This window comes from Perognathus longimembris, chromosome 8 (assembly GCF_023159225.1).
Source record: "Perognathus longimembris pacificus isolate PPM17 chromosome 8, ASM2315922v1, whole genome shotgun sequence".
NCBI classification, from domain to species: Eukaryota; Metazoa; Chordata; class Mammalia; order Rodentia; family Heteromyidae; genus Perognathus; species Perognathus longimembris.
In genome coordinates, this window is record NC_063168.1 from 25,853,608 (window position 1) to 25,871,921 (window position 18,314).

At 42.1% G+C, this 18,314-nt stretch overlaps 1 protein-coding gene across 22 annotated transcripts in view; it reads left to right on the plus strand.

The window, feature by feature from the left end:
• Positions 1-18,314, plus strand: part of Dysf (dysferlin) — a 200,501-nt gene that overhangs the window by 16,579 nt on the left and 165,608 nt on the right. For 21 of the 22 annotated variants that reach the window (XM_048352710.1, XM_048352719.1, XM_048352716.1 and 18 more), the window contains exons 2-3: positions 11,226-11,281; positions 12,346-12,437. In XM_048352710.1, the coding sequence (XP_048208667.1) occupies positions 11,226-11,281; positions 12,346-12,437 (148 nt within the window). Of the gene's footprint in view, positions 1-11,225; positions 11,282-12,345; positions 12,438-12,474; positions 12,903-18,314 lie in introns of those variants that run through there. The other variant, XM_048352731.1, reaches the window with a different exon arrangement.

Consider the following 18,314-nt stretch of genomic DNA (forward strand, 5'->3'; position numbering starts at 1 on the left):
GATGTATTTGGTTCATCAGACAAATATTTGTTGCACATCTACTACACTCTTGGGGCTGTGCAAGATTCTGGGATAATCCAAGGGCAAAATCAGACCCCAGATGCTTTGGATGCTCAAGCTCCAGAATGATGATGATTTGAAGCTCAAGTGTTTTATTTCCTTGAAGGCTAGACCTGTGATGTCCTCTAGGTAGTAAATTCCTGCCAGGATCCCCCAGAGTCTCAGCCAGTAACTCAAGAATCATTAACTCACCATTCCTTCTCTTATCTCTTCATTGCTCAGGTCCTCTATCCTCTCCATGTCCCTCCACATTCTTCCTCCACCTTTCCTCTGTCCCATGAGTGTCTTCCAGGATTTGATTTCCTCAGGGGACACTCCTGGCTCACCTCTCAGGGAAGATGGGCTGTAGAGCCACTGGCTTCTTTGAACCAAGCTTTTTAAACACTAGAAGTAACCTAATGCATTGAAAATGGGGTTCTGCTTTCTTTCTATAAACATATATACACTGTACTCAGTGATAAATTAAAGAAAGAAATGAGGTAAAAGTAAAGGGCCTCAAAATCCTGCCACTGGAATTAACTTGTTAACTAACAATCTGATGCCTTTTAGCTAAAATTTCTCCTCCCCCCACCCCCCATTTGTTTTTTGTGCCAGTCCAGGGATTCAACTCAAGGTTTTTTATTTTATTTTATTTTTAATCAAGGCTAGTGCTCTACCAGTTGAGCCACAGATCTACTTCTGGCTTTTCTTTTGCTAGCTAATTAGAGATAGGACTCTCATGAGCTTTCTTGCCTAGACTGGCTTCAAGCCTCGATGCTCAGATCTTGGCCCCTTGAATAGACAGGATTGCAAGCATGAGCCACTAGTGCCTAACTTTAAGATCCTTTTATAAAAAGACATTTCAGTTATACATTTTATTAGCTGTAGTAGTTATACAGGGGAATACTCATTGTTATACTTCTACACATATTCACGATGTATTCCAGCCAATCTCATTCCCTCTGTCATACTCCATACCCCTTTCTCCACAAATTAGCATTTCCAGTGAGCTTCCTTGTTTCATTTTCATAGTTTCAAATTATCTATTTCGACAGTATTCAACCTCTTTTTATCCTTCCCACTAGCCCAACCCACTCCCAATGGTCCCGGCCCACCTACATAGTCTACACATGCCCCCCCCTTGACCACTAGTTTTCATTGAGTTTCTCTATGTTGCCTTCAAACATGCTTGCAATGTATGAACAGTTTTCACCCTCTTTCCTTTTCCATCCTCTCCTCATGAATAGTCTGTTATCTTGCTTCATGCTCTATTTTTACCATATAAGTATTTATGTATATGGATATAGATATTTTTATGTACATGACTATGAATATGTATGTATTTTAGTCCAACTTCCACATAAAAGTGAAAACATACAATATTTTGTGGTTTTTTTGAGCTTGTCTTGTCTGGCTTAATATTATGTCCTCTAGTTGATCCATTTTCCTGCAAATAAGGTAATTTCATCTTCCTTTGGAGCTCATTTTTCTTTGGCTGTGTAATGTCCCATGGTTTTATATTTATATATACACACATATATGTATGTATATGTATATATCATATCAAATGGCAAGATTTTGGAGCTCTTTTCTTTTACCTCATTTCTTTCTTTAATTTATCACTGCTTACAGTATATATATTATATATATGGATGTAATAAATGTATATTATATATGTATTTATAGCATATATACATGCATGTATATGTATATTATATGATATATGTATAAATTATATATAATTATATAAATTGAATTATATACAACTGTATATAATATATGTATATTATATATTGTGTATATATACACAATGTCTTCTTTATCTACTTACCAATAATTATATTTATCCATTTATCCATCATTATATACTATATTATGTATAGTATACATATATCATATCTCCTTTGTCTATTTACCTTTTTTTTTTTTTTGGCCAGTCCTGGGCCTTGGACTCAGGGCCTGAGCACTGTCCCTGGCTTCTTCTTGCTCAAGGCTAGCACTCTGCCACTTGAGCCACAGTGCCGCTTTTGGCCGTTTTTTCTGTATATGTGGTGCTGGGGAATCGAACCTAGGGCCTCGTGTATCCGAGGCAGGCACTCTTGCCACTAGGCTATATCCCCAGCCCCTGTCTATTTACCTTTTGAGCACTGGGTTGATTCCATCATTTGGCTACGGTGAGCAGACTTACAATAGATATAGTGTCTATTGGTACAGGTGTCTTTCTGGTACACTGATTTGCACTCCTCTGAATATATGCCCAATAGTAGTATTTCAGGGGTCATAAGATCTACTATGAATTTTTTTGCTTTTTTTGCCAGTCCTGGGGCTTGGACTCAGGGCATGAGCATTGTCCCTGGCTTCTTTTTGCTCAAGGTTAGCATTCTACCTCTTGAGCCACAGTGCCACTTCTGGCTTTTTCTGTATATGTGGTGCTGAGGAGTTGAACCCAGGGCTTCATGAATGCTAGGCAAGCATTCTAACACTAGGTCATATTCCCAGCCCCTACTATTAAGTTTTTGAGAGACCTCCACACAGGCTGTACTAGTTTACATTCTCACCAACAGTGTATGAGGTAATCAATCATCTTCCCCCATATCCTCACCAGTATTTGTTGTTAGTTTTCTTGATGGCTGCTCTCTGACTGGAGTAAGATTAACATCATAGAGTGATTTTGATTTGCCTTTCCTTTAGAATGATGGGTGCCAAACATTTCTTCTTGTATCTATTAGCCATTTCTATTTCTTCTTATGAGAAATGTTCAGTTTTCTTACCCATTTGTTGAAGGTGAATGGGGAAGGTCAGTCACCTACGTCTTGGATTGCAGTTTGAGTGCACAGATGGTAATCAGGTATCTGGGTGATCAGACTCTACCCACCCTTTTGCTCCATGAAGTAAAGTAGACTGTCCCTCCACAGGAGCTAGGCCCATCTTTCCTCCTTTCAGCTGCTGCTGTGTTCTGGTTGTCTGTCTGTACTTGAATTCCTGTAACTTCCTTTATGTTGTGGGTACTCCAGTGGTGTCAAGAGAGTGTTCCATGCAGGGAAAGCCCTCAGAAATATCTGTGGGGTAGATAAGAAGCTACTTTGAGGCCACCTGCAGGATCTGAAGGTCTTCTGCAGCTTCTGAGCACCAAGTTGTCACCTGATGAAAAGCTCTATCTGTCTGTCTGTCCATTTTTTTCTCTCTCAGAGTCAAAACATTGCACCTTCCCTCCTGCCCTATTTGTAGGTGGGCACCAGTAGACACATATGTTCTATGAGAACCTTGAAACTATCCTCTGTCCCTTACATTTCTTACCCCACACAGACACTGATCAATGGATCACAGGCTTACAGCCTATGTCCCCACCATTTTCCATTTAGACTTAAAAAAATACTGTAGTAAACTGGGCACTGGTGACTCACACTTGTAATCCTAGCTACTCAGGAAGCTGAGATCTGAGGACCTCAGATCTGAGGATCATGGCTCAAAGCCAGCCCATGCAGGAAAGTGCTAAGACTCTGATCTCCAATTAACCACCAGAAAACTGGAAGTTGGAGCTGTGGCTCAAACTGGTAGAGCACTCGCCTTGAGCAAAATGAGTTCAGGGACAGCATTCAGGCTCTGAGTTTAAGCTGTATGACAGAAAAGATAAATAAAACCACAAAGAAATACTATAGTAAAATATACAAGATGGAAAATTTATCACCTTTACCATTTGTAAGTGTATATAGTTCAGTGGAATCGAATATATTCTTGGGGCTAAGGTGGAGCTCAGTGGTAGTGCATGGGCTTAGTTAACATGCATGAGACCCTGAGAACTACCTCCCCTCGCAATCAACAACCCACCCGTCACCACCATCCATCTCCAGAACTCTCCATTGTCTCCCAAGGATACTCATGCCTTATATGAACATTGATTTCTCATCCTCAGACCTCCAGTGCTGACAGTCTTGACAATCCTGACAACTACCATCCTATTCTGTCTCTGTGATTTAAACTGATCTAGGTACTTCATGTTCATGCATCTGGAAATAACACATATTTGTGTGTGTGTGTGTGTGTGTGTGTGTGTGTGTGTGAGAGAGAGAGAGAGAGAGAGAGAGAGAGAGAGAGAATGAATGACTGAATCATTCAGTCTGGAGAAACATTCAGGGTTTCACCATAATTCTCGAGGATGTTTACTGGTCCCCAATTCTCCACAGCAGTCTGTGGAGAGGGTGTGGGGCTCTTCACTCTCTCTATACACAAACAGTTGTGATCTGATAAATGCCACATGTAAAGTCACAGCTCTCAAGGTCAGCAGTAAGTATTAGGTACAGGATAGGGCCAAATTCATGATGAGGATGGAACTGTTTCCTAATTAGCAATTATGCCTTCCCTTTCTTTGGTGTCTATAAATTATTTCATGTACTGGGCACTGGTGGCTCACACCTGTAATTCTATTTTTTTTTTTTTTTTGCCAGTCCTAGAGCTTGCACTCAGGGCCTGAACAGTCCTTGGCTTCTTTTTTTTTTTTTTTGTTCAAGGCTAGCTCTCTATCACTTGAACCACAGTGACACTTCTGGCCTTTTCTATTTATGTGGTGCTGAGGAATTGAACTCAGGGCTTCATACATGCCAGGCAAGCACTCTACCACTAAGCCACGTTCTCAGCCCCACACCTGTAATTCTAGCTACTCAGGAAACTGAGCTCTGAGGATTGTGGTTCAAAGCCAGCCCAGGCAGGAAAGTCCCTGAGATGCTTATCTCCAATAAACTACTCCGAAAAAGCCAGAAGTGGTGCTGTGGCTCAAGCGCTAGGTCCTGAGTTCAAGCCCCAGGATGAACCGCCTCCCCCGCTGCCATCGCGTCCCAAATGGGTTAATGTCTTTCTTTCTTTCTTTCTTTCTTCCTTCCTTCCTTCCTTTCTTTCTTTCTTTCTTTTCCTTCCTTCCTTCCTTCCTTCCTTCCTTCTTTCTTTCTTTCTTTCTTTCTTTCTTTCTCTTCTTTCTTTCTTTCTTTCTTTCTTTCTTTCTTTCTTTCTTTCTTTCTTTCTTTCTCTCTTTCTTCCTGCATTCCTTCCATCCTTCCCCTCTCTCCTTCCTTCCTTCCTTCCTTCTTCCCTTCCTTCCTTCCTTCCTTCCTTCCTTCCTTCCTTCCTTCCTTCCTTCCTTCCTTCCTTCCTTCCTTCCTTCCTTCCTTTTTTGTTCCTCTTTGGGACTGTAGCACCCATTTGTGGCTATTCTCTAGTGTCATCCCAAAGTTTTGAGAGCTGGCTCTCTAACCAGAACTTAGCAAAAACTATTTAAGACCTTTCTTCTCCTTATCTTCAGGGAAGGCAGAAATGGCAAGTGGTTAAAAGATACTTAGCTCAGGGCTTGGGACATAAATTACTTCATGATACTAGCTGGGAGCGCCAGGAAATGAGTTTTCAAGTGGACAACAAGAGAGAGTCTGCACATGGAATTTTCCACAGTACTCCTACAGGCCACAGGAAACCAATATGTACTTGAGGAAGGAAGCAGACACTTAGCTTGCATCTCTGTTCCCTAAAATCTACAGCAGACACTCATTGTCAGTTGTGCTGGGGGAGCCAAGACCTAGAAAGGTAGTGAGGTCACATAGTAGTGGCTATTGACTAACTCCAAAGCCACGTGTCCAAGTCCTGCTGGGACTTAAAACATGGGTCACAACCCAAAGAAACATAGACTCTATGGTTTCCCTTGTAGGAAATTATTAGTACATGTCTAGGATAATCCTAGCAGAAGATCACAATAGCTCAACAGCTATGTACATATTAGCACATAAGATGATGCTAAGCGAAATGAACTCCAAGTTATGGAAGCAAGTGGTTTATCATTGTTGTTGTTATTTTCAACATGCCATGTGAAATTTTGCCTTTTTCTTTTGTCTTTCTTCCCCATTGTTTTACCTCTGATGTCACTGTAAATGATTTTGGTACCCTGAGTATTGTATATATGTGTATTGGAACTAGGGAAGGGAAGGGGAATATAAAAATGGAGAGACGAAGGATAAAAGACAAACCAATGCAACAATAATACTTACAAAACTATATGCTGTAAACCAACTGTACAATTCATGGGGAGGGGAGGGAAATGGGGAGAGTGGCAGGGGGGAATAAATGAGGGAGGAGGTAATAAGTTGGATAAGAAATGTACACACTACCTTACGTATGAAACTGTAACCCCTCTGTACATTGCTTTGACAATGAAGAAATAAGTAAAATTAAAAAACAAACAAACCTTGGGTCACAAGAAGTGCTACATCCAGAGTGAGCCTATAGTAGCATTAAGAAGATAATGAGTGATTTTTCCAGAATCCCTCCTAACTTTAATGTGGCTCCTGCCATCTCTCCATCCACGGGCAATGAGCCACATCAGTAATGAAGTCTTATGGTTTTCTCCTGGTGAAGAAGGAACTTGCAGCCAACTTCTTCAGAAAGAAAAGGATCCATCGCTTGGCTTTGTTGTTCACAGAAGGGAGGCATGTCCTATGAAACACAGCCCAGTTCAAGGGACTAGCATAGCAACCCAAAATTACCTTGCTGTACAGGACATGGGATCCCAAGTGGTTTGAGGAGAACCAGAGAGCAGCTGTCTCTGGGGAAGTCAGAGAGGCCTACCCAAACTCAGGCAACTGAACATGGTGGGCACTGGGGAGTCAGGAGATGTTTACTAGATGCCTCAGAATGGTTCAGGTTTTCTGCCTACATCCCAGATACTCAAGTTTTTAAAAAGCCAGTTTTGTTTAGGAATGTCCTTGAGGGGGCCTAACAATTACTAATTTTAATCCTTGTATATACATAATATGCAGTATCACATGTAATATTGTGATAACATTTCACATGTGATACTGCAACAGTAACATAGAGTGAGATGAAGTAGGAAGTATGTTCAGGGCCCCTCTGCACCCAGAAAATATGGTGATCATTGAAAAACAAAGCATGTATGTGTTTGCCTGAGTTATGAGCTGGATTAGCCACTGGTTTGCTTTCATTGTGTAATTTATCTCTCTCGGAATGACTGACAAAGTATGGTTATTTAGGATTGAGCATTTGGCATTTATTTTCTTGAGAATGGACAAGTGAGGCTAATGCGTATCTTTTTTGCCAATCACAAAGTTTTAGAGAACTTGTTATTTCCAGCCTCCTAGAATGGTGCCTTTTCTGATGGGACTACTGATGATACTAAAGAGTAGGATTCTTTTGTATTGTTTAATGAAAAATGTTAGTATTTGGAAGAACTATATAACTCATTGAACCAAAATTTTGCAAGTGACTAATGCTGGTGTTACAGATTTATCAATGAGTAAAAGGCTCAAGTATAAGATAATCAGTTTTAATTTAACTAACCGAGTACAAAATGTCCGCTGATTTAGTTTCAGACTATAAATTGCAGCTTACCTTTAAGATGCTTATTTAAGACTTAGTACTTGTTATTATAAAGGTAATGTACAGAGGGATTACAGTTACATAAGTCAGGTAAAGAGTACATTTCTTTTTGGACAATGTCACTCTTTCCCTCGCTCTCTACTTGTTGAGTTTTGATATGATTTCAAAGTTCATTAAATTATATCCCCCTTCCTATAATATATCTGGCTGGAAACTAAAAAGAGAAATGTGAACAGATTGAATGCAGATGCAAGTATGATAATCTAGCCAAGCATTAAAAAGATTTGTGAAATGTGTTGCTTTCCTTTTTCTTTTGTTTTGGAAATAACAGTTCTATTTCATAAGAATGTGTCACTTATGTTGAATGTATTGTCCTTATTATTTTAAATTAATTTCTATATATTTTAAATGATTCAGTTTTAATTTTGAATGTGGTGAAATTCTACAGACAAAAGCCACCTAAATAAAAGCTTTTTAAGGTCCACAATAGGTTTTTGGTCCTGGGACCAAAAAAGTTTGAGAATTGCTTCTCTAGCGAATCACACACACACAAAATGTTTTATGATGGTTTGTGTTATTCCAGAGTCTATCAGTCTGTTCAATATCAGTGATTTCCTTACCTTTTCACATGTTGGTCGGGGGTTGGTTGTCAGAATCTCTGGGAGGATTCAAGCAGGTAGAGCAGATGTTTTCAAGATACTTGTTTTAGATTCTATCAAGCCCACCACTGCTTTTCTCTCCTCTCCTCTCTTCTCTCTTCCCTTATCTCTCTCTCTCTGCCTGCATCTCTCTGTTGCTTTTCTCCTCTAAATCTACTACTTGTCTCTTCTCTCCTCTTTCCTCTTCCCTCCTCTCCCCCCACCCCCTCGCATGTCTCTCTTTGTGTTGTTTTTCTCTAAGTCCTTTCATACACCTGGCCCACATCCTCTACCTTTCTCTGCTTTCCCTTCCCCACTCTGAACCTGGCAGGCAGGGATGACTGAGGAGGTCGCCCTCTCTCGCAATGGATAAGTATGGACAATTCTCAACTTTAGGGGACTTGGGGCTCTTGGGAGATCTTTTCAGATGTTTCGGGGCTTTCATGGTTCAAGCTGAACTTAATGAAAGCTGGGCAGTCTAACGGAGGAGACCAAGGGTGCCTCATTGGGCAATCTTCAGATGAGCTTATATGGGGAGGTCTTTAAGTCCCACTCCAATGTGAACTTCTGCATTTGGCCTAACACTTTCTACCATCTGTTGAGTGCTCAGGTATTTCTGTTCCTGATGCTTACTGGGAAAATTGGACATGTGTAGCCCATTTTGTGCCCCTGTGGATGAAAAGCATATCAGACCAAGCTTCAGTAGATGTTTTCTGAGCCTCTCTGTGGATTAGTTCATCTTTGCAGAAAAAGGGGTTTGTCTCTTAGAGGACTCAATGGGACCTTCTTTACTGTGATCCAGTCAATCCTGCCTGTGGCTCCTCAAGGTGGGAGGCCAGAATCTCTACCAATTCTTTGTGGATTACCCAGAGAAGGGAATGCACTGTTTGGCCAAGCTACGCACCAGGGGCTGCAGCCCAGGCCCCTTTCCCCTAGCTCTAGTCTCTTTTATAACAATCTTCTCACACAGCATCAGACAGCCTAGCATTAGAGGGTCTCCCTGTGCCCATTCTGTACCATTTTTCCTCCAAGGCCCACCTGCTCCACTGCACTGGGACAGGCATCCACAAAACATGCGCCTCTGTTATATGGGGTCTATCATATGAGTCAGATCTTCACAGTGTTAGCTCGTGTTGCCTACCCAAAAGCCATGCTGCATTCTCTCAGCCCTCATGAGCCAATAGAGCTACTTTGCTTGCTTTACAAGGCTGTCGGTGGGAGGGTGATTTTGTTTTATTTTTTTATAGCAATGATTTTATTATAAGGCCAAATACAAACAAACAAAAGAAAAAATAGACAAATGGAAATAAATGCAACTTAGATGCTTTTTAATGACTATGGAAAGAAAAAAAGTAGAGTAACAAAATAAGTAAATTTTGACAAATGGCTCTATAAATATTAATACTCAGAGTATGTGAGAACTCAAAATACCAACAATAAAATAAATACAGTAGCTAGAAAATTAGGAAGTAATATTTACAGATGCCTTTCTGCTCATATGCAGACAACTGATGGTACTGTCACATATTTTTCTGATACGAAAAATTATGCTCAACATTTCTAGCTATTAGCAAAATGTGAATTTAAACCCACTAAGCTATTTTCTTACCCAAGAGAAAATACTTATAATCAAAATGGCAGAAAATAAGTATTATTGGGGAAATTAAGTCAACATGATTAAGGGGTTACCAGACACCAATATTTATTGCTATACTACTCAAAATAGAAAAGACAAGGAATCAACAACGGTGTCTATCAGTCATGAATTCATAAAAAATACAGAATATATAAATATATACATATACATATATGTATATAGTGGAGTAGTATTCAGTCATAAAATGAGTATAATCTTGTCATCTGTAACAAAATATATTTAACTGGTTGACAAAATATTATGTGAAATAAGCCAGACACATAAAGACAAATATCACATATCTTTTACATGTAAAAGTTTAAAAATACTGATTGTAAAGTAGAAAAGAATAGAAAAATAGTAACTAATGTCTAAAGATACAAAATATATAGGGGTACAATGAGTGATTTTGTTTTAATAGAGATGAAATTCACATACCACAGGATTCACCATCTTAACCATTTAAAAGTGAACGATTTAGATGACTTTTAGTTTATAATTTTGTATGCAGCCGTTATCAATTCCAGATAATTTTCATTAGCCCAGAAAAGAAATGTGATGTCCACTGATCAATTATTCCCTACTCCCTCTGCCCCTCATCCATTCCTGGACACAAAATCTGCTTCATGCCTCTATGGGTTTGACTATTCTGGACATTTTTAATTTCTAATACCTCAAGTAGTTGCACAAAGAGGTATTAGTTTTATTCTGGACATTTTGCATAACTGCAAAAACACGGCATGGCTTTTTTTTTTTTAAAGAAATGAACAATAAGAAAAAAGAGAAATGGAGCATTTTCTAGGAAGAAGGTTCATTTGTAGAATCTAAAACTTACAACTAGGACTAACAATTTAAAAAGTCAGGGATGGTGGTTGTAGCTCAGTGGTGGAATGCTTACCTAGCCTGTTTGAGGCTTTGGCTTTGATTCCCCAGCACTGTTGGGGAGAAGTCAGAAATGACAATAACAAACTCAGTTGGGCATTTTCTTCTTTACTTTTCCTTTTAGCAGTACTGGGATTTGAACTCAGGGCCCCATGCTTACAAAGCAGGTACGCTACCACTTGAGTTATAACCTCAACCCTTTCTTAAGCATTAGTTGCTTTTCAGGTATGGTCTCTTGTTTTCACTCTGAGTCAGCTTTATACCTCCTTGGTTTATTGATTTGAATGGGATCTTGCTATCTTCTTCTTCTTCTTTTTTTTTTTTTTTTTTTTGCCGAGATGGCCTTGTGCTGAGCTTTTCCTGGTCTCCACCTATGGAGAAGCTGGGATTACAGGTGTGATCCACCATGCCTGGCTAGCTTGGACAATTTTTGAAAAAAGCATCCTTCTGGTCAGGCTTCTGTTTGGCGGTCCCAGAACTGAAAGAGAGAAGTTGTGAGATTGGATATTCCTTGGTGGGATTCCCAGGGGATGCTGGTTTTGTGAGATTTCCTTTGGCCACTCAATCAAAGCATAGGTCTCAAGAGCTGAACCTAACTGGGTGGATAATGGTTCAGGATGGGATATGTCACTCCATTTTCCATTTTGTATCTTCTGCAGGGGTAAAGAAGAGAACCAAAGTCATCAAGAACAGTGTGAACCCCGTGTGGAATGAGGTATATGAATTTTTTTTCTCTCTCTCTCTCTGTCCCTGCAGGACAAGTTAGAGGGCTCATAGGAGAGTGGCTTTCTTGTGCTGTCCTCAAGGAGGAGAGGAGCTGGTGGTCCAGAGAATCAACCAAGTCCTTCTGACCCTTAGCACCTTGGGTGGAGGGTTGGGAAATGGAGATGTTCTCCAGTGGTAGCTCTGGCATGGACATCAGAACTTGTCTCACAAGCTCTGGCTAGCCAGGTAGAGAATATCTAACAGCTCCCTGGCCTACCTTTTTTCTTCACACTGGATTGCCCTTGCCTGAAGCTATCACCTCTTCAGCCCTCCCTCATTAGCCAGGCCATTCAGTGGCTGCCTCTGGTGTATGGCTTCTTGTTCATCCATCTACAGATATGTGATTTACAGTGACAGGGTGAGATGTACATGGTTTTTGGTTGGTTAATTGGAGATCAGAGTCTCACAGAGTTTCTTGCCCAGGCTAGCTATGAACTTTGATCTTTAGATCTCAGCCTCTTGAGTAGCTAGGATTACAGGTATGGGCTACGAATGCCTGGCTCACCTGACATTTTTCTTTCTTTCTTTTGTTTTTGGCCAGTCCTGGGGCTTGGACTCAGGGCTTGAGCACTGTGCTTGGCTTCCTTTTGTTCAAGGCTAGCACTCTGCCACTTCAGCCACAGCGCCACTTCTGGCCTTTTCTATGTATGTAGTGCTGGGGAATCAAACCTAGGGCTTCATGTATACGAGGCGAGCACTCTTGCTACTAGGCCATATTCTCAGCCTCACCTGGCATTTTTCTAGCTTAAGTCTACTCCTTAATTAATTACCTGGGGATGGATTGAAATTGGGTTGAGAGAAGAGATCATGAGAGAGTAACTTCCTCTTTTCCATCAGCTCTCACAGTCACCTCTGAAACTCTGTAACCAGAGTATCCATCCATCCATCCACCTATATCTATTCACCTACTAGACTTATTCACAGATGCTTTAGTGCTGAGGAATGAGGGAAAACTCAGGCTAGTCTTTTCTCCTGGGTACCACTGATTCAGATGCATTTTCTCTTTTCTTTTAGGGCTTTGAGTGGGACCTCAAGGGCATTCCCTTGGACCAGAGCTCTGAGCTTCATGTGGTGGTCAAGGATCATGAGACAATGGGAAGGAACAGGTAAGGTGGCTCAGAAGAGATTCTCTGTGGATTGAAGATATAGGTAGGTTTGTGGCCCTGGATCTGGGCCCCAGAGGATTGTTTTTTCAAGTAATCATTTCTTTACTAAGAATTTCCTCTACTGGAACTGGTCCAGAGGTAGATGCTGGGGAGAAATCTGGCTGAAGCTTCAGGAACTCAGCCATGGTTACAGCTGAGAGCTTCCCAGATGGCTGGAGAAGGAAGGCAGGCCAGGATCAGGTGTCCATGGTTTGTACCTGCCTGTGCCCCAGGGAGGAGGAGAAACTTCCCTGTCTCGTGATCCAGCCCAGAGGTTTACGAGGTAGGGCGGGGCTCCCTTCCAGCCCAATCTGGCTGCTGAAGGCAGCAGAGCAGCACACACACTTCTGGAGGCAGGCAGGTAAATCTGCAGCTAGCGGGAAGCTAACTATCCAGAAGTACTATGAGGAAGACTTAGGTCTCAAGGTGAGATTCATGGTGTAGAGGCCAGAGGAGTAATATGGGATTGTATGGACTAGATCTCTCTGTGGCAGGATTTCTATTCTGTGAGTTCATATGCATAGCAGGGAGAGTTGTCAGGCAAAGCCAGCTCCCTCCAGTCAGGTGATAATGTCTTCTCTTGCCATTGGGCTCATGAACCGTGTACTTATTGCTGGTGAGGATGGGGGGAAGGCACCACGACCCAGCTTGAGATTGATTAGCCGACAGGTGGGTGTAGAGGAATGCAAAGATATATGGTGATCTATGGTGATCAGCCTTGACTGTCAGATTGGGGTCAATGGTCCTTGATGGGCATGTTGGGACATCGCTGGGTTAGGTGGCAGCAAGGGTGGGCTCATGCACCGTAGGCTGTTTACTTAAGTCTGAGCCCAAGGATCAAGCCTGAGATTGCTCTGCTGTCTGGTGCACAGGGGAGCCTTTGTTTGGGAACTGGGTCAGCTGGTGTGTTCCCTGAGGCCAGGGGAACTGGCTGTGTGATATTGGGGCAGGTGGAGGGAGTAGAAGGAGGAAGGCTCAAAAGGTAAGTGTCAGGAAACAAAACAACTGGAAAGCTTGAAATCTTAAAAGGGGAATTAAAATCCAATGATCGCTGTCTCTGTGATTCTGCTGGCCATGACTGCAGAGTGGAATGTTTCCAGGGAGGGTGAAGGAATGCTTACTGAGCCCTCAGAGGTGGACAGTGGAGGTGATATGGGCCCAGCCTGCTCCTGAGGGTCTCATCGATATTGCTTGTCCAGCTCTTGACATCAGCCACCCCCACCACACAGGGGTCAGGGGCAGAATCCATTCAGGCTAAGCTACCACACAGGTGCTTTGCAGAAGACAAGGAAGCCTTTAAGAAGCCCGAGAAGTGAGCAAGTGGTGGGGAGTGGGGGGAGGACAGGGATATCTCTGGGCACTGGGAAGACTCTGAAGGCTTCCTAGAGGGGGCTTCTTCCTCACTGGAAGGCAGGGACAGGCCTTAGTGAGGTGAGAAAGGGAGAGCATTTTAGGGTGGAGGTGTGTAGGGTATTGGGCCCAAGTCTTACAGAAGGACTCAGTGTCATGATGTTCAGCCCTGCAAGAGTCTCATGAGAACAGAAGAGTGGGCCTGGATTGAGAGCAGTTCACCAGTGCCCGGCTGGAAATAGAAATAGTGAAGCCATGCAGCCGACTCATACCAAAAGCTTAGCTGAGTTCAGGACCTGTGCTGAACCTTATAAATGAGATTTCTTTCTTTCAGTTAGATGCTATTATTATAATTATCATCCTTAAAGATGGGGAACCAGAGGTTCTGAGATATTGGGGAACTTTTCTCCAAGGCTGGTGGTGGAGTTGTGATTGGAGAACAGGACACCTTTGGGACACATTCTTAAGTCCCCTGCCCCCATTGTTGATGGCAGAGGTCTTTGGAGAATTCAGTTTCCCTAATGACACTGGAGTTGGGAGACATCAGTGAGGCAAAGATAGGCAGTCTGATTACTGCAAGCTGCACAGAGGAAATGCATGTTTCATCTTCATTATCATATGCCAGCATTTTTCAGGCACAATGGGGTTTCTGAGGCCACAAAAGCAACATGACAGCAGGAGCTAGAATCTATTTTGATCAATTCAAGGATCAGGCTGGACTGGCAGGGAGACACTTGGCCCTGAAGGTCATACATCCATGGAGGGACTGGTGCATAGAATCTTGGGGTCCTCCTGCTGACCTCCACGGGCACCTTTAGTTCCCAGTGGAAGCCTGTTACCTGAGAACTAGTTCCCACGTGATTATTTCACTGCATGCCAATTTTCTGGAAATCAATTCCTCATTCATTTGCAGAATAGCTAATTTTCTAACCTTAATAATTTGCCAGAAACTTCTTTCTTTTTTTTCCTGGTTTACTAGATTTTCTTTTTCTTTTTTTTTTCAAATATTTATTATCAAACTGATGTACAGAGAGGTTACAGTTTCATACGTTAGGCATTGGACACATTTCTTGTACTGTTTGTTACCTTGTCCCTCATACCCCCCTCCCCCTTACCCTTTCCTCCCCTGAGGTGTTCAGTTCACTTACACCAAACAGTTTTGCAAGTATTGCTTTTGTAGTTGTTTCTCTTTTTTTACCCTGTGTCTCTCAATTTTGGTATTCCCTTTCAATTTCCTAGTTCCAATACCAGTATACACAGTTTCCAATATACTCAGATAAGATTACAGAGATACTGTAGGTACAACCACAGGAAGGTGATACAAGAATATCATCAATAATAGAAGCTACAGATACACATGGGACGTTGAAAGTAGTTACAACTGTGATATAACAATTGTCTCCATAACATGGAGTTTATTTCACTTAGCATCATCTTAGGTGTTCATAAGGGTATAGCTGTTGGGCCTTGTGATGCTCTGCTATGACTTGCCTAAACCTGTACTAATTATTCCCAATAAGGGAGACCATAGAGTCCATGTTTCTTTGGGTCTGGCTCACTTCACTTAGTATAATTTTTTCCAAGTCCTTCCATTTCCTTACAAATGGGACAATGCCATTCTTTCTGATAGAGGCATAAAATTCCATTGTGTATATGTACCACATTTTCCTGATCCATTCGTCTACTGAGGGGCATCTGGGTTGGTTCCAGATTCTTGCTATGACAAATTGTGCTGCGATGAACATTGTTGTGCTAGTGGCATTACTGTGATTTTGTTTGTGGTCTTTTGGATAGATACCCAAAAGTGGGGATTCTGGGTCATAGGGGAGTTCTATATTTAGCCTTCTGAGGAATCTCCATACTGCTTGCCAGAGTGGCTGAACCAGATTACATTCCCACCAACAATGAAGTAGGGTTCCCTTTTGGCCACATCCCCTCCAACAATTGTTATTGTTAGTTTTCTTGATATATGACATTCTTACTGGGGTGTTTTGATTTGCATTTCTTTTATGGCCAGTGATGTAGAGCATTTTTTCATATGTCTCCTGGCCATTCTCATTTCCTCATCAGAGAAGTCTCTTTGTAAGTCTTTAGCCCACTTGATGAGGGGGCTATTGGTTCTTTGTGGTTTTGTTTTGGAAGAGGGTAATTTTTTTAGTTCTGCATATATTTTAGATATGAGGCCTTTGTCCGTTGAATGGCCGGTAAAGATCTTCTCCCAGTCTGTGGGCTTTGTTTATCTTGCGAGCTATGTCCTTTGCCGTGTAGAAGCTCTGCAGTTTGATGCAGTCCCATTTGTCCAACCTTTCTTTGATTTGTAGCCTTTCTGGGTCTTTGTTAAGGAAAGAAACTTCTTTCTTATAAATATTTGGATATGATTTTTTTTCTGAACAGCTATCTTAATTTTGCATTTCTAGCAATTAAAAATTAAAATGTAGCTAAATCAAGTTAAAAAATGAAATGTATATTCATAAATACTTGGAGAAAAACAACACTGCCTTTGAGGAAATGATTGAAGCCAATGGGGTCTGAAGCCTGAACTGCAGTTTCTCCTTTCTTGCCTTCTTTCTTTCTCTCTTTTTCTTTCTTTCTTTTTTTTTTTTTTTGCCAGGACTAGGACTTGAACTCATGGCCTACGTGCTGTTCCTTAGCATTTTCACTCAAGGCTAGTGCTCTACCAGTTGAACAGCTCAACTTGCAGTTTTTTGGTGGTTAATTGGAGATTAGAGTCTCGTGGACTTTCCTGCCTGGGCTGACTTTGAACTCAGACCCCCAGGTCTCAACCTCCTGAGTAGCTAGGATGATAGGTGGGAGCCACCAGTGCTCTGCTATCTACAGCAATTTCGTGATGCTTGGTGGCGGGGGGACTGTGGCAGGGCACAGTCCCCAAACAGTAGTTCTGTAAAGCTCCATGAACAGACTGTAAAATACTTTCACCCTATTTGTGAAAAGTGGGGGACAAAACTCAAGACCAGAAGCACTGAAAATTCTAAGACTCTAAAATTTAAAAATATATCTAGGAAGCCACAAGAGCAACCCTGTAACATTTGAATTTTGAAAGGGAAGGAGGAAGTTCATTGAATTCAATCCAGTGAACATTTTCCACTAAATGATTACTTACTGCCCTCAAGTTACCCCCATCTGGTCAGGAAGTGATGGCGGCTATGGTATCCAACTCTCTTCTCTGTGGTTTCACTGAGGACCACGGGGCTTCTGCTTCATGTCTGAGATTCCTTGGCTGTCTTCTGTGAGCTCAGCACTGTGTTTCCTGGGCCTTTGTCCAAGCAGGTGGCTCACAGCCTGAAAGCCCTCTCTCGTGCTTCTTCTCCCCTCCTGTCTCTTCCAGACCTCCATTTCTTCTTCCTTTCCTCTGCAGCTAGAATTCCCCTCCAGGCTTTCCTCATTCCCCACAGTCTCTCTCTCTCTGCACCTCTGTCCACAAATCTCTTCTTCCCTCCTCAACCCTCCCCTTCCTCTCCTCCCCTTTCCTTCCCTCCTCTCCCCTCTTTTCCTCTTCTCTTCCACTCTTCTTCTCCCTTCCTTTGTCCTCTCCTCTCCTCCTTTCCCTTCCCCATTTCCTCTCCTCTCCTTTTCCTTCCTTTCCTCTCCTTTCCTGTCTTCTTTCCTCCCCTTTCTTCTCCTCTCCTCTCTTCTTTCTCCCTTGTCTCTCCCCTCCTCTTTTCCTCCCTTCCTTTCCCTTCCCCTCCTTTCCCCTCCTGTCCCCTCCCCTCTCCTTCCCCTCTTTTTTCCTCTACTTGCTTTTTTCCTCCTCTTCCTCCTCTTCCCCTCTTCCTCCTTCTTCCCTCTCCTATCTCTCTGTCTCTCTCTCAAGACAGGGTGTCATTAAGTTGTCTCAGCTGACCTTAAACTCTTTATAATTCTGCCGCAGGCTCCTGAGTGCTGGGATTTCAGACATGAACCACCACACAGTCTTTTTATCCATTTATTTTATTTTTATTATTTAAAAATTATCTTAAAGTGGCTGTACAGAGGGATTTCAGTTTAGCATGTCAGTCTATGAATACAATGCATCTTGATCTTAATGACTTCAGTAGCTCCATATAGCTAATGGCTATGGTACTGGTCTGGGAAACTAAATCTTTAGACAATGTTCCAGTCCTGTGTGCTTCTTATCGTGACCCAAGAACTTAAAAGATGACAACATCTGATCTCCACACCTGTTGGATCAAGTGGGAAATCCTGTGGTGGGCCTCAGGGAGCAGTTTTTGAAACTGCCCAGAGGAGGCCATTCTGCTTCCAGGGTGGAAAGCTCACAGTCCTGTGCAGAACATGGTCTTGGAGAAGAAATTGGATCAAGATCCCACAGTTGTGTGGTCTAATCTCCCCAAGCCTCTGTTTCTTCCCTTGTTAGAGACCATTAAGCAAAATGCCAAACAGCATATTGAAGGTACCTGTTGCAAAGGGGTGCTCTAGATATGGCAGTTCTATGGGGCATATCCCTCTCTTTACGCCCTTGCACAGTTCTCA